Source organism: Harmonia axyridis, chromosome 5 (assembly GCF_914767665.1).
Source record: "Harmonia axyridis chromosome 5, icHarAxyr1.1, whole genome shotgun sequence".
NCBI classification, from domain to species: Eukaryota; Metazoa; Arthropoda; class Insecta; order Coleoptera; family Coccinellidae; genus Harmonia; species Harmonia axyridis.
In genome coordinates, this window is record NC_059505.1 from 29,359,494 (window position 1) to 29,377,168 (window position 17,675).

The 17,675-nt window shown below is 35.9% G+C and overlaps 1 protein-coding gene across 1 annotated transcript in view; it reads right to left on the reverse strand.

The window, feature by feature from the left end:
- The window catches only part of LOC123681028 (glutamyl aminopeptidase-like), a 41,703-nt gene that overhangs the window by 12,772 nt on the left and 11,256 nt on the right, over positions 1-17,675 (reverse strand). Inside the window, exons 3-10 of the mRNA XM_045619193.1 lie at positions 16,979-17,123; positions 16,099-16,357; positions 7,465-7,623; positions 5,902-5,996; positions 5,711-5,848; positions 2,682-2,974; positions 2,360-2,445; positions 2,192-2,304 (exon numbers count right to left, since the gene is read on the reverse strand). Coding sequence (XP_045475149.1) covers positions 2,192-2,304; positions 2,360-2,445; positions 2,682-2,974; positions 5,711-5,848; positions 5,902-5,996; positions 7,465-7,623; positions 16,099-16,357; positions 16,979-17,123 — 1,288 coding nt within the window. The remainder of the gene's footprint in view (positions 1-2,191; positions 2,305-2,359; positions 2,446-2,681; positions 2,975-5,710; positions 5,849-5,901; positions 5,997-7,464; positions 7,624-16,098; positions 16,358-16,978; positions 17,124-17,675) is intronic.

Genomic DNA, 17,675 nt, shown 5'->3' on the forward strand with positions numbered 1-17,675 from the left:
TTTTGTTTTAACTAATGTTAATTCTGAATGAATTTTCTGATAGAAAATTTTATGATAAAGAAATTAGGGGAAGCTAAAAAATGATTAGGGATGAATATTACTAGAAATTATGGAAAAGGTAGTAAAGCTATCGATTATATTCTTCAAATATGTATTGCAATAATTCAACATGTCTGATTGTGAACATGTGAAAACTAGATTGAATTTTGATTCAACAAAAGAGAGTTGTAATGATGAACCATATAAGAAATTAATAGTTTATTAATATCTTCAGCAGTATTAACTAGTCCTGATATACCATACTCTGTTAATTTCTTGAGTCAATTTAATAATTATCTCATTGTTGAACACTGGAAAAGTGCAAAACTCATTTCAAGATACAAAGATCATTGTTCAATTTTTACTTCAGTCAAAAGGAACTGAGTATTTGAAATCGGTACTAAAATTGTATCGGCCAATACTATTGACCCATATGGGTCAATAACTACATTGACTTGATTTTTTCAAATGTTAACTTTGGATCTGAATCAATGAATAATTTAATTCTTACCAAAATGAAAAGCAATGAATAAATCAGTAGGATAGCATTTTTGAAATGGCCATATAGCACCTATTCCTATAACGATTAAAAGATTGGAAACTTTAGTGAACAAATAGGTAGGTATCAACATTTTTATACAAATTTGATCATTCATTCATGACATGGAAATTTTCAATAAATAGTTGCTTTTTAAAGTATTTTATACCTTCATTGAATTGCTGGAAAATTGATACCAATTTCGAAAGTGACTGCCATGTTAAATTCTTCATATACTGAATGATCCTTCAAAATTTATTTCGTAACATTTTGACTAGTATTTCAACTGATATATTCCATACGTCATTGAAATCAATATCTTCAAAGTACTATTCGAAAGACTTATAATGGAATTTAGAAAAATATGTCTTTCTCAATTTCATAGTCATATATGATATGATGCATAAGTCCAAACTTAATTAATTCACATCTAAAGTGAATGTTATTTTTAGAAATATTCAGTATAGCTATAATAAACCAACTAAAAAGAGACATAATAAATAGACTTGCCTTTCAAATACCCATGGCCTATGTTACCTCATAAGCAATTACCTACAATATCTTATCTTGGTGAAACCTTTTTGAGAAATCAGGTGATAAGTTTGAGAGTCTCTAATTTCCAAGGCTTATTAATACATGTTTCAGTTGAGCGGAATATAATATATAACAGGGTATATATAGTTGAAATTATTAGTATGAAAAATTTGACTTATTCATTATAAATTCAACAGCACTGCACTCAAATTCTTCAAAAACGGAGTGGTCACTTATATTTTTGCACTCCTCTGTCGTAAAAGTGTATATTTTAGATATTCAAAAAACTCATGGAAACTTTTGACTGTTATCTGACTAACTTGGCTCTTTTTTTCCAGTAATAAAGCCAATTGTGAATTATCTATAAGGAGTCTTTCTATCTGTTCAATACTGTTTCATAGTAGCATAACTTTTACTCCAATCCAAGACTGAATTGATGAATGAAGCTTCTGTTCTCTTTGGTAGTTCCATCTTCTGTCGCAATAAATTCAAATTCTCACGAAAGGAAATGTAGTTTTATAGATTGTGGAAAATAAACGAAAAATTCCTGAAATAAAGTAACATTCATCCAGTTAATTCCAAATAATACAAACTCTTCAAACAAACCTGAATTGAGGAAAATGCATTCGATGATATAAATGTTCATTTCCAAATTTTGACAAATATCTATCGAATTTTTGATTCGCCGAAGACTTTGCATTTTATCTGTCGGCATTTATTTAAATATTGAATAACAATTTTGAAAACTGCAAACTTTTTCAAGAACTTTCATATATCGAAATGGAATATTTATTATTAACATGACACTGACAGCCAAATTGTCCACAGATTCCACAGAAATATGGGACTTGAAATGTCAAAATGATCCGAAACACCCCGTATACTCGAAAACCGCGGGGAGAATCGAAGGTTTGGGATTTTTCCCGGGATCTCCAGACGATTTTGAGGGGGGTCTTATTCTTGTCATTTTTGCTCTAGATGGTCCCGTTTGGGCTGTGATTTTACGTTTAAAGTTTGACGTATATGTGCAAGCGGTTTTATATATACTTAGATAATCTGATCAAGATATTTGTCTCTTACCTTGACATGGTCTATGAGGTTGTGCCACATTTTAGCTGTGTAATTTGTGTAATAAATACCCATGAACTTGTAATTCAACTTTATAAACCCTTCGCTAGTTTTTGGAATAGTTACTGAAATCAAAAATGTAACAAGAAAAAATGGACATGATATCGGAAATAAACTCACTGTATGCGTCATCTTTCTTAAACCACACAGTTATTGGTTCTCTTTGGATATCAGTGGTGTATATTATAGGAATAGTCCATTTGTACCTGAAAATTTGTGTATTTAGAAGCAAGAAGTTTGTTATTCATTATTTGTGGGATGATTTATTAAGAAGAAATTTCTATAAAATATGTTCTGATGGACGACATAACAGTAAGTAGATAATCATACTTTAACTGTTTCATGGAGCAAACAAAAACTATTCAAAGATAATCTATAGTTGAGTTTTGTGAACCAAAGTTTGAATCACCCTGTATAATATGAGGTGGGTCATTGAACTCACCCATAAGGAGATAAGTTATCAGTTTCCTTGAATTTCGAAGCAGATTCTTGTCGTAATCTATAAACCTTATTTTCCTCATCCTCTTCTATGGTGATCATAGGAAACCTGTTCTGGTACAACCAGGTTCCCAAGAATTCTATTAGATGTTTGTCGGGTGATTCTGAAGCGACTGCAGCTATGAAATCCTCGGTACTAGCAGATTTATAAGAGTGGTCTCTGAAATATTTCCGGATTATTTTCTGGAAACCTTTATCGCCAGTTAAATAATCTAATAATCGAATTATACTGCCTGCCTGAAATGAGATAGTGAATCAGAGATAGAATCATTAACTTCGCAGGTTATTTTGAATATTAGTAATTTTTTGTATTGGTAAATTATCCAGAAAAATTCCGGTAAAGAGCGGCATCTGACAAGGTGACTCTTTGAGTCCACTTCTGTTCAATATAGGTGTTTTTCTGAGTACTGTCGTGAAGACAGAAGCATTTGCGAGCTTGTTTTACATGTAGATTCTTGCTTCATACATAATAATAGATGAGGTTGTGAGAAAAGTGAGAACTGGCAAAAGTTACAGAATGAGCTATCCGAAATTTACGATCCTCTGTTGTGCTTCTATCCGGAAAATGAAGAAGACCTACTGAATGACTTCTAACTCCTCATCATAATAGAAAAGCAGTTCAATAAGGACATAGCCACTTAAAAAACTCGAATGCATGACACCAATAAAATATCCTCTCTGATTAAAACTGTCAATCAGAACGTAATAAAAAGTCCTTCAAATATTAGGTGTAGTAAAAGGAAATCCATTATTTTTTCAATAGATGGCTTTAGTTATCTGTATCTCGCGTTTTATATATCCGATCGGGTTCAACTAGATGACGTTAGAAAGATGAGATTTCATACTATTAAAACTTTTCAAAAAGTTCTGTTATTAGTTGGCTCCGTTCAGTTTGAGCGCGCGTCAAAGTGTCAAGCAAAAGGAAATAACTCTATATTTCACTGTTTTTCTTCGATAGAGTCGAAAATGCAAGTCAGCTGGCTGAAAACGTATATAGTGTTTGTGGTCCTGATACTATAACGCGCAATTTTGGTTTCGTCGATTGTGTTTCTGGCGTGTGTTTGGTGGAATTGGCAGGGAATAATCTGCTATGAGCGGTACCCCTGCGACAAAACTGTTAACTCGGAACTGTTATGTCAACAATTGGACCGTCTGAAGGAAGCAATCTCACAGAAGCTGCAAGCTTTGGCCAATTGGAAAAAAATTGTGTTTCATCAGAACAACGCCAGGCTTTCGGGAGCTTGGTTGGGAGGTTCTTATGCATCCACCTTATAGTCCGGACCTGGCACCAAGTGATTACTATCTATTTCTGAACATGACGAAAAATTTTGCTGGTGAAAATTTCTCTTTTATAAAGGCTCTTGAAATTCGATTGCCTTGATTTTTTGCCAATAGGGAGGAGGGCTTCCACCATGAGAAAGGTATACCCCCGAAATGGCAACTAGAACAAAGCGGTGCACCTAAATCGGATCATTCTATAACTATGATAATTAAAGGTTTGTTTTTCATGTGAAAATAATGGATTTCTTTCCATTACACCTTTTACAATTCTTTATAGGACACCCAGTGTTGTAACAGTGAAATATCATTCTGAATATCTTTCAAAATAGGTTTTCGAATGAATTCGAACAGAATGGGAAAGCGAAACGACAAAGTATTGTTAAAAATAACAAATATTCTCTTATGCCTTTTTGGCCATTCACAACGAATTGCTGCCACGAACATGATAAGAAAGTTAAAGTTAGTAAGGAAATAGATTTACCGCCCTCAAATATACGAAAAAAGGGTGCTGAGCTTTACGATTATAACCATAACGGTTTGGGTTGATTTAAATTCAATCCGATTCCAAGCTTCCAAGTGTTTCCCTCTGTACGTGATCCAGAAAATGAAAATCGGATATTTCTAAAGAGAATCCGTTGATTTGAATCTTTTACAGGGTTCCATCACAAACATTGGTTCGAATTCATACTGTACGAACGTATTTTGCATAGCATAGATAAGGATGTTTAATAAACTCGAAATGAGTTTTCATAAGCCATGAATATATTAATCTTTGACTCTTGAATTAATTAATTGGTCTTTTCTTTTGATATTTCAACACTTTTTTTGGGTAGGTATATCGCTGATGAATTGGGGTAGGTTATACTCAAGTTTTGTTGACTGTCGGCTCACCTAAGATAATTGAGCAAAACACATAAAAAAATCACAAGGAGCCAAGTCAGGCGACTAAGGAGGCCTATGGGAAACTCTAACTAGCAGTTTTGGCTGCGAGCTAAAGAAGACTAAGTCATGGGGACGTCGAGGACCAGATATGACCGAACTTTATCTCTCTGCTAATTCAAATATCAAGAATGAGCAATATTCACTTCAGAGAGTATTAAAGGTCGATTCATATTATCCGACAAGTATCGTTTCAGACACCAAGCGAATAGATTGTCGGAACGGAGCGCGCGCTCATATACTCATTCAAAGAGCGTTTCTGATTGATTCAGGCAGTGGATAAATTGAGGTGCGAAAAAATGTTGAAACTTTCTCGTGAAAAACTATGTGCTATTGCATTATTACTGGATGAAGATGAAACAAGAGAAAAGTCACTAAGAAGATTTAGTGTACACCCAATATTCAAACACAGAATCATCTTGTTTCAATTTGTCGGCAATTGCCCTCCAAATTTTTTCTTTTCATTAGTATCATGATTCAATCTGTGATTTAGAATTTAGATAATATAGAATTTCTTGCTTACGCACTGAATTTATAATTTTTCGGAATACATTACCAACGAAAATTACATGTTCCAGAACTAAGCGCAACTGTCTGCTAATTCACATTATCCGTTCAGACACGTTCCGACACGTTCATACAAACGCTCCTTGAATGAGTATACGAACAATACGACAATCGATTCGCTTGGTGTCTGAAACGATACGTATCGGATAATATGAATGTGTGTCTTTCCATTGAATTATTACTTACTTTAATGTATGTTATGTCATTGAATTGAATCATGATATCTTTCGGTGTAGTACAATTAGAAACTACCGGCTGTGTTGCCTTATTTTCTGCATCATGGTGAAACACTGTAGATGTGTAACTTAGAGGATACTCATCAACCTGGAAAAATATTGTTAAAAATAATAGGGAAGGAACGATGATGGTAAATTTACATTTGTGAAATTGAGTAGTTTATCTGTCACTTTGAGGGATAAATACTGAGCAAAGCCTTCTTGTAGCCAAATGTCGTTCCACCATTTGTTCGTGACTGGAAAAAAGGAAAATATGAAAGGAATCTACCTACAGAAATATGTATATATTAATTTGTAACAAGTGGAGAATTCGACGATACCGTAAATATACTGCTCCACAAAAGTTGAGGAAGTTCCAAAAAATTGTTAACGTTTCAAAAGTTGCCGATTCTTGTCCACCAAATGTTCGTTTATGAGAAATGAAAGGTTTACTTTCTTATGTCTGAATTTTTTTTCTCTTCGTCTGATAACTTTCTCAGTCCCAAGCATGTTCTTGTAGTTTGTGTTTCAAAGAATTGTGGAATAGTTGTTGTTTTACGTTCATGCAATCAACCTCGATTCAAAATCTGAAAATTTGTTTTGCAATAATGGAAACTTTTGAAACAGTCTCAAAACCGTTGAACTTCCTTAACTTTAATGGAGTACTATATTTCAAATATTCAGAAGGCAGTGAATTTTGAAATAAGGTTATTTCATCGGCTGGTAATTAGATTTATCTTCTGAATACAAGTGTGTCTGCGACGATTCGAAAACGGCAAATTATTGAGTTCAAAGATCAATTCCAAGTGTTTGAACTGTCAAATTCCTATCTGCCATTGCTTTAATAGCACACTTTTTTTCGTCCATTTATACTGTGTGTTGTATTTGTGTGAAAGCATGGATGAAGATGACAATAACATTGATAAAAAACGAATTAATCTGAAACCTGATTGAAGAGATCGATAAATAGCTAGTTTTATAAAAAGTGAGGAAAGAACTGAAGCTTTTGATTGTTCGTTAATTCATGGGCCAATAACGCCGTTGGAGACATCACTGCAAATAGGTAAATGTGGTATCCGAGGACGCAACTGGAGCATGAAAAAACGATCGGTCAAACGTTTTTGGTGTGACAGTAATACTTTCGATCCTCTGTTTGAGTTTCCAATGATTGAGAGTTGTAACAATGTTAACAACACAAAATTTTACACGAATCTTGTAATTGTTTTTTATGCGAGGTTTTTCTGAATGAGTGCATTGGGACATCACCCCTCCCATTGATTGAAAAAATTTTAAGTAACAATTTGAAAAAAAAAATGAGTTTGGTTTTTCAAAGTGGGGTAACCCCCCACGAGTCAATTCTAGTTACGTTAATGGTAAACATAGTAAACATAGAAAATATAAAACATGTTTTAATCATGACCAACTACTAAATAGTAACTGCTGAAAAAGTTCAAACTTTTCCGAATAAAAAAAAGTGTTACTTCTTCCTGATTGCTCAGATAAATTAAATCTAAACAAACTGCTATCGGAACTTAATGCTAATATGCCTAAGACAAAGACTGAAGGAGTGTTTCATTAGTGGAACAATTTAAGTTGCTGAAACATTACATAGTTGAATAAATATGCCCTGTGTATATTCAAGGGTCGAAGTTTGGATGTAGGGGAAAGCCTGATGAAACTAGATTAGAATTGGCCATTTTATATCTTCGTCGAATTCGGCCTTACCTAAATTCCCAAACCAATAATGGGTCAGTTCGTGAGCTACCACTATTGTAATTTGGGAGTAATCGTACAGATCCAGGGTGGGATTCAGGAGACCGACGTTGAAAGTTGTTAGACCCCAGTATTCAGTTGCTGTTAACTTCTTGTCATACTCGATAAAATCTGAAAAAAAAATTCGAGAGTATATTTTTTTGTGAGTTACAAACAAGAGCATGAAAAAGATTTAAACTAAAGTAGGTACTGGAGTGAAATCAGGATCTTCTGAGCACTCGTTCATTCTTGCGCCTTGGTGATCACAGATTTCTCTACATTCACTATACTTCTATACAGGGTGATTTATTAGCTCACCGGCAAACTTTGCCATATGAAGGATCATGTAATTTTAATAAAAAAACACTATGGGGACATATGTCCAATTACAATTATTAAATTGACAACACCGCAGCACTGAAAATATTTTAGATGTAGTTAGTTGTTCTTGTCTAAAACGCTATTATAACGTTTTCTGCTTGTTTCACTGGTGCGTACTAGTTCTGCACCGATCGAGTGTGCAGCTTACGTTTCGGTGTGCCCTATTTCATTGTTCACGTTTTCTGCTTATGCACTTTTTTTCGACTTTTTTCGACACTGGTTCTGGGAGTCGGTGCATCATTTCCAGTGTAAATATGGCGGATAACAATAAGATATATACTTTATGTGCAGAGTTTTTGAAATCATCTTTATCTTCAAGTGATGGATGCTCTTTTTTGGTTTTTTCTTCAAATTTTTCTTCGAGGTGTCTCTTTTTAGAATTTTTCCTTTCAGAAACATTGTGTGATTTGAATATCGTTTTTCAGGTCCTCTCATCATCTCTGGCTCTACACTGTCGTCTTGAGCGGTAATTTTATTTAATTCCTCTTCATAAGGAATATCTCTCCTGGAGCAACCAGAAGTACTGTTATTTTTTATTGATTTTATTTTCTTCAAAATGGTTTTATATCTGTTTTCGCAGTGTACATCAGTTTTTTCAACATCTATCGCAATTTGCTTCCACATTGCTCTTTTAGACCTAAATGTTTTCATGGGCCCAACCAAAGATAAGTACTTCTCGTGCTTATCTAAAAAATAATTTTGTTTCAGGAACTATATGTAATTTTCTCTATCAAAAGTTCCTAATAATGTATTTCGTAAAATATCTCTGTTGATGGTTTCAAACGTAATATTAAGATTTACAAATGATAGATGATTTGTTATGTTTGTAACGATAGTTAAAATTAAGTTTTGAAATATATAAAAGTAAAGGTGATAAAACTAAAGGGTTTGCAATTGGAGCTTAGAATAGGAATTATTATTAGAAACAATGAAACAGGACTGAGTGAAAAGAACATTGAAGAAAATAATTTAAATATAGGTGATCTGAATTATTTCGTAGTTTGTTGTAAAATACATTTCAAATTTATTTGAACCCAATTGAGAAAACAGTTGCATTTATTTTTTTTTATTAATTTATATTTTGTTTGGATCTATCTCATTTTTTTATTCAATATAAAATTTTTATCCATTATAATAGGTGGCAATAAATTTTCGGATTCCATGATCAGGTATCCGTATTATTATTATTATTAAATTATAGTAAATTCAGGGTAAGATTGTTGTGTTTGTGTGTGAAACGTAGCGAGAGGTCTCTGGTAAAAGTGCACTGAGAAGAACTTTCGTTTTCAGCTTCATTTGACAAAATGTCAATTTCTCGAACAACCCGTAAAAGTGCATGACCTGTGACGTCATTGCACTCAATGCACACTTGCCCTGGTGCATCAGTGCGCACCAGTGCAACAAGCAGAAAACGCTATAAGAAACCAAATATTCAATAAATTCTTGCTTTCCGTTCTCCGTAAACGTCTAACATACCATCGACCGTGATACACCCTGTATACGAGGGCGTTCGTTCTCATTATAATTTTTTTTCGAAAATGAATATGGATATAATAAATTGGTACACCTAACATTATTTGAGTCCAGGATTTTTCTCTCATTAAAAGCAATGATAATATTCGATTGATAAAACCACCAAAATGGGTTCGGCGAAACTGCCAAGTCTGCAACTTGTCTCTTTACTTGTTCAAGAATAAGATATATACACTCCCACATCAATTTCAGGACTTTCAGCACTTACGAGGCGGTAAATACTTGTTATGGGCACTTCAAATCGAAACAGTTTTTGTTTACAGCATCGTCTGCAGCGGGGACCTCGTTCACAGAAAATATATTACCGTATTAACCACCCCACCGGGGTTTATTGCCTTTTTACGATTTTCATTGGACTAGCATATCGGCTTACAGTTTTTGGTTTATTATTTTCAATAATAAACCTTTGGAATAGTTCGATCGATTTAATCCTCCACGAAATTTTGATAGTTCACGTTTTGGAATGGATGAAATCCAAATTTTTGAATAAAAAAAAAATCTGTTCGCCGTCTGCCTTATAGAACTTTTCTCGGGAACGATGTTAGCTATTCGTTCAAAAATTCTTTCAACAATCAGTTGTTGTATACCATTAATACTCCTAGCCCAAAAGTATGATTCATGCTTTTTCAAGGCTAATTACAAAGGAAGGAATAATATTTTGATAGATTTATATTTACAGAAACTGACTACACAATATTATTTCGAACGTATAATGTTGTAGTAGTTACCACTAAATACAACATTTTCACGTATTTTTCCAGGTTCTAGCTCAATAAGTATCGGATATTTTCAATATTTCCCATCAAAACTATAGCCTCATTTTCCTTATATGAACCAAAGGGATACGCAACGTCCTGCTTCAAAATGAATGGTGGAAAAATTTGCCATCCTACATCATCGAAATTATACATATATTCTCATTTAACAAACGGAAAATTCCTAGTATGAATAAACACCTCAGTTTCACATCCTAAAATTTCGACTACCTCAAGGATCGCGGTTTCAGGCCTGAAACTATTCAATTTATTTATTCACGTCATACCTCAAATTCATAATTTGAATATCAGGATATTTTCAGATCATATGCTAATTCATTCCCTACTCGAGGAGCTATCTCCTGCTATACCACATGGAGCATATAAAGCGATATTATTAGGGATTCATCAACACAAGTAGCTTGACATTTTATCCAACTACTTGACTTGAAAATCATGCTCTTGAAAAATTACATACTTGAGCTTGACTTGATTTTAGATATTTATTGCTTGACCTGATATCAAGCTACTTGATATTACTTGAGCTTGATATACACGCGTCGCACGTCGCACGGCATATATTTCTGCAATCTCGTGTCCGCTTAGACTAAATAAGGGGATTTCTGGAGCGCCGAGAGAATGAAGCATTCGCCAGTGTGATTTTATTAGTAGTTTTCCCACATTTCTATGAAATCTTTTGGTAGATTTTGGTAGTTTTAGAAATATCTTTTCAAACTTGGTCAAAATTGATAATGAAACTGCTTAAAATAAAATAGCTTGATATGATTCTAGTACTTGATAAATAAATACTTGACTTGAGATCAAGTCAAGCTCAAGCCAAGTAGCTTGACTGGAAATCAAGTCAAGCTCAAGCCAAGTAGCTTGAAAATCAAGCCAAGCCGTGAAACCCTAGATATTATTCTAAATGGAAAATGAATATGAATAGCAAGAAAACACAGAAATTTACATACAATTAAATCATAATGTATTTGAACATCGATAACCATAAAATAATACGTAGGAGTTGAGTAAGACTCAAGGCTTAATTATCGACAACATGTGGAAAATACGCTTACCTCTACATCTGTGTAGGGGAAAAAGAGCCCAAAAATCTGACATTGTAAAAAAAAGAAATTGAGATGAATCGGCAGCAATTTGTATTTCGTTATAAGCTAAAAAAAAACGTCCCTGCTGTCGGCACGTAAACCATATTTCTAAGATTAAACACTCTCACTTCTTTTAGCTTATATTCACAAGAAACCCCTATTATTCGTCTTATGCGGCAGATTACACAAGAAATGGGGGTACGTAATCCAGCTACATTATAAGATTTAGCCTCGAAATGAGCAAGATGAATAATCATAAAAACCGCCATATTTCTGCATTCATTAGCGATCGCCTTCAAGATAAATGAAATTATGTCGTCGCCGGGCGGCCACATCTTATGGTTATATGAGATTTTGTGCTGGACAACAAATCCTTTCAACCCCTATCGAAACTGTCGCTTTTCGAGGAAATAAACCCTCTAGGTCTGAGCTTGCGGATCGACGCGAAGATATATAGAGGTCTCATGTGACAGGAAGTCGATATCAGTGATGCAGTTCGGAAGACTTTGGCATGTTTTCTATCTTCCTATAGAGCCTGAAATATGAGCCTCCGTAACAAAGAGATGATATCTCTTGTGAACAAATGATTATTTACTCGTATATTCTACGAGTTCACCTTTTGTCTTATAACTGATTACGAGAGGAACAATTTGGTACCTCTGGGCTTTTCCAGTTCGATTTGGGTTTATTATAAGGTGCGCAATTAAGTTCCCACTGTTTTTTTATGTAGATGCAACTTTATAGTGAAACTGGGTATAAATGAATCTTTCAAAGTAAGTGTTGTCAGCTACAACTTTTACGGTAAAAGTGTTCACGTTTTGAGGCTATCCACGAATCCAGTCATATTTTGAGGTCTTCTTATGAGTGGAATTGCTGATGAGCCAGACTATGTGCCATCGACCGGAACAAGTAATAATCTGAGGGGAGTGGTATAGACGTGGGCGTTTCCAGATCTATTATCTATTATTATTTGAGCTGGGGTCGTTGTGGCTCGGTAAGCCTTCCGGGAACTACGACCATGTAGATCTTTTGTTCTCTACCCTACGCATTCATGGAAACCTAAGGAGGAGTTGATAAAACTGACAACCTCCATAGGGGCCTTGGCACAGCTCCCACAGCAGCGCTGGAGGTCATACTGGACTTGTCTCCCTTACATTTACATGTGAGGATATGTAGCCTGCTGGAAGCAATGAGAATTTCCCTTAATGGAAAGCTCCTTCTTGGAAAAACTGGGTTGGACATATGAGGATACTGAATCAATTAGATTCAAACCTCTTGGCAAAACCATAGAATGTTATGCCAACCACTTTCGATTTTAAAACGCCCTCTGAAACGGTTATAAATGACCGTCCTAGTGCAATCAGTTTCGTAAATCGTTTGGACAAAAAGTCATCCATATGGTTCACCGATGGATCAAAATCGGAGAGGGGTATATGGACCTAAACTGAGGATCTCTAAAGCCCTAGAAAGTGAGCCCTCGATTCTACAGACCGAGATACTGGCTGTTCATGTATGCGCTCAGGAGTGTCTCAAAATGAACCTCAAGGGGGCGCGTATCTAAATCATCACGGACAGCAAAACCACGCTGAGATCCATGGAATTGTGTTGCCAGGGGTCTCTGCTGACTTGGGAGTGCCGTAACACCATGAAGCAACTGTCCAGAGGCAATAAAGTGACTCTACCAGGGCACTGTGGGGTTGAAGGAAATGAAAGAGCTGATGAACTTGCAAAAAGTGCATCAGGGTTAACACCTGCTGGACCTGAGCCTTTCTGTGGGCTAGGAAAAGACCAATATAAAGCTGCGGTCCAGCTATGGAAATTGAACAACAGGATAATCCACTGGACTAGCACTCCTAGACTTGTTTAGGCAAAGAAATTTGTGACGATTTCACCTACCTACACCAAAAAGCTCTTGAAGCTGTCACGAGACAAGCTTCAGGTGATGGTGGGACTCCTGACGGGGCACTGTCGGTACAAACATCATTTTTACCGTATGGAAAAGTCAGCAGACGAGATTTGCAGGCTCTGTGGATCAGAAGCGGAAACAGCCGAACACAAAGTATGCAAGTAGAGCAAGTGTCTGGAGCTGGCTGGCTTAAGAACCATTGGTAAGCCGGATACCAGAGAGGTAACGGCCAAGGCCCCAAAAGAGGTTGTCAGTTTTATTAACGTATTTGGGTTTCCATGATTGAGTAGGGTAGAGAACAAAATATCTACATGGTCGCAGTTCCCGGAAGGCCTACCGAACCAAAACGACCCCAGTTCAAATAATAATAATAGGGGCCTTGGCCGTTACCTCACGGGTAGCCAGGACCGGCTTCCCCATATGAATGGTTCTTAGGCTAGCCAGCTCTGGACACTTATATACCATGTGTTCAGCTGTTTCTGTTTTTGATCCACAGAGCTTGAAAATCTCATCTGCTGACTCTCCCATACGGTACAAATGATGTTTGTACCGACAGTGTCCCGTCAGCAGTCTCACCATCACCCGAAGCTCAGCTCGTGACAGCTTCAAGTGCTTTCTGGCATAGGTAGGTGAAATCATCACGAATTTCTTGGCCTAAGTAAGCCCTGCAGTGTTTGTTCACTGTTATCCAACTCCCATTGCTGGACCGCTGCCTTATATTGGTCTTTTTCTAGCCCTCAGAAAGGCTCAGCTGCAGCAGGTGTTAACCTTGACGACTTTTTGCAAGTTCATCGGCTCATTCGTTTCCTTCAACACCACGGTGCCCTGGTACCCACAGTAGAGTCACTTTATTGGTCTGGCCAGTTGCTTTATGGTGTTACAGTACTCCCAGGTCAACAGAGACCCCTGGCAGTACGATTCCAGGGATCTCAGCGTGGACTGGCTATCCGTGGTGATGTAGACATGCGCACCCTTGAGGTTCATTTCAAGACACTCCTGAGCGCATACCTAAACAGCCAGTATCTCGGTCTGTAAAATAGAGGGCTCACTTCTTAGGGCTTTAGAGATCCTCATTTTAGGTCCATATACCCCAATGCTGGTACCTCTCTCTGATTTTGATTCATCGATGTCCCATATGGATGACTTTTTATCCAAACGATTTGAGAACTTAGTTGCGCACCTAATATTTTGAAAAAAAATTCTATTGAAAACGTCGAAAGATGTTGACTAGGATTGACTATACGGGGTGAGTCAAAAATGTGTACCGAACTTTCTGGGGGTGATAGTACATTGAAAAATAAGTAGGTTTAATTTGATGAATAAACTTATGACCCAGGCATAGACAGTCCATTATAGCTAGTGATGAAGATCCTTCAGTAGTGTTACTTATCACGTTAATTTGCTGCAAGTTTGGAAGATAGAAAATAACGGTTGACCAGTCCAAATTAACCCAGGTAGCATTCACATTGAGAAAAGGAGGGTGTTCTGCAGCAAAAATGATTAGTGAAAACCTTTCCATCCTCACCGTGTCACATTCTGGTGCGATTTTTGGGGTAGTGTGAATGGACCTTACTTATTCAAAAATGAGGCTGGTATAATATATCGAAAGTCACTTGGAGGAAGCCAGAATATTTCAAGGGTTGTCTAAGTTTTATGAAATTATTGTTAACAATACTCTCAAATAAACCCTGGTATTTAGCAACTCGTCTTGGAAACAAGAATGTTCCGATTAGGTTTTTTTTATTGGCTGAATATTCCCCGTTCCACTTCGGCGGCGTTTTTAGTTACACTCATTGGCTGCATCTATTACTTCTTGATTACTTTCTAATGATTCGCATTGACCAGTGTAGTCCGTAGGGGAATTATAGAAATGCATTTTACCTAGTTTTAGATCGTTGACTGATGTTTTTATTGATTTCGACTATGATGTTTGGCAGAATTCTATGACTTATGTAAAGAAAATATGAATATTTTGCGATCAAATCTATGCCTTCATTTTCTTTCGAAGTCAGTAATTATACGACGAGTTCTGAAGAAAATGAGTTCGCATCCTAAAGATCTTCATACCATTGAAGAACAATTTTTTGGTGGGATACGAAAAGGACCAGGTTTCTTTTGACCATTTCACGTGTTGAGTTGAGACCCAGTGAGGCTGAAATGAAAACACAACGATAGACGAAAAACTGTTTGCATTCCAACACGCCTTCCATGTTCAACAAACTTCTGGATTACAATTCCGAGAAATGTTCTGCGAATTCGTCCTGAGCCTCTGGATCTTTGTATTCGGCCTCGTGTAATCATGCCTGACCAACTAAACTTAACTTTGAAGTAATATCGCCTCTATTTGTACAACTATTCGTCTCCCTTCAAACTCTATGAATTGGCAATAATTTTCATCCATCCACGATATGGGCGTTATCAACAGGTGCAAACAACGTTCACTACTAACACGATTAATTAACCATTATTAGCTATCACGTATAAAAAAAAATCCAGATGCAAAAAGTGGTATTTACTATACAAGTGGGATAAACGCATCATTAACTATACAAGGTGATTCACCGGGATGGCCTATTAGACGTTGATGGAAAACTAGTCATAATTTTGAGCTGAAAATTTGCATATCGGGATTTGAGGTGATGATCTTTCTCCCTTCAATATTTTCAGATCTCCACAACTTCCGGTTATACCGGAAACAGACTACTACTTCCTTATCTCAAATGACACAACCAGTATATTATTGCATCATAGGATAGCTTTTTTGACGACAATTTCGGCAATATGCCATACCTTGGCTAGAAACTCAACGGTTCATGAGTTAATGGGATCCTTATGAATGAAATGGTAACGATGAGGACTCACATTTCTTTGAATAAGAATCCCATCAATTCATGAACCGTTGAGTTTTATTTTCCATTCGACTTACCTATTTTCGACATTGGATAATCCACTCCTGTGAAACTTTCATAGTACTGCACACACGCATCGGTGAAATCGAGGATATAAGTTTGATTTTCGTCCTTAGCATTACCCAAAAACGTTCTGATCTTCAAAGAACCATCTTTGTGGGGATAGGATCTTTCCAAATAATCCATCTTCGTTACTACGAATGACATCAATTCAGCAGAAATCAGAGGTGTGCTTTTGAACTGATATAGGACTCCTTCAGGGGTCGTTTCGTGGCTCTTTAAAAGGAAATAGTAATACATATATATTCGTTTTTAAAAGCTCATCTTTATAGACTTCAGAATATTCCAATAAAACACTGCAAATATTACACAATGGTTTACTATTTCCTTATTGAATGTTACAAAATATTGTAATAATTAGGTATAACCATAACAAAACACCTTATTGATTTGCTGATTATATGTCACTAAATTTCCCATATAGAAATGATACTTTTTGGAGCATTGATGCCATATAGCTAAAGGTTTTTTCTAACAAATATCATTCAGATTGCTTCAATAGTTTCCGGAGAAGGTCGGCATGAAGGACAGGACAATCGAATTTTTGGATTCTTCGTATTCCAAAACGTTAACGTTGAAAAATTCAGGAGGGATTTAAATTGAAAACTTCAAACTAGACAAAATGGCTTGTAAATAAATTGGAAAAAATTGAAGTTTATAAAATTTAATAGAAATTGAAAGGTTGAAAAGCTAGATGAAGAATATTTGCTGGTGATTTTTTTCATATTCTTAATGAGGATGAGGAGTTATTCAGATTGTTTAAACTTTTTTTTTGCAAAACGAAGTAAATAATTCAACTACTTCCACAACGTAAGATATTGTAAAGATTCCACTTACAATCTCCTCAGCATTGGACAGAGCTCTCCAAGAAGAATCAGGTGTAACAATGCTAACATTGAAGATAGCCTTTAAAGCTGGTTCATCAAAACATGGAAAGGCTCTTCGAGCATGGGTTGGTTGGAAATCTGTTATCATCAGGATCCTGTAAAATTTTATGAAGATAAAGAAATATTTGACTAGAATTTCCAAAACAAGCTCGTTGAGAGCTATTTCACAATATTTGGAATGGTCTCAAACGATAAGGTTCGACATGTGATCAATCCGTCCTCAAATTCGAATGTGTTCGTCTGTTGGTATACCCGATAGCTCTCGAAACCTATAAACTTGAAACTTTGGGGTACATGCAGATCTTGAAGTTAGAAATTTTGTTTTCTAGATCATTCCAAAAATGCGGATACGATCGGGATAAAATTTCGCTTTTGGCGATGTAGAATGACAATTTAAAGCCTCGTGCAAACTTTAATGTTGACAGCATAACCAGAAGTATAGAAAATTCAAGAATATAATTAAAAAAATGTCTCTATTCATTTTCATCGTCACAGTTGAGATTTTGGATGTTGATTACCTCCAAAAGGGCCAGACCATCAACAGCGATTATTATATAGCGTTATTGGATCGTTTAGAGAATGAAATCGTTGAAAAACTGCCCCATTTGAAGAAAAAAAGATGCTGTTTCATCAAGACAATGCGCCGT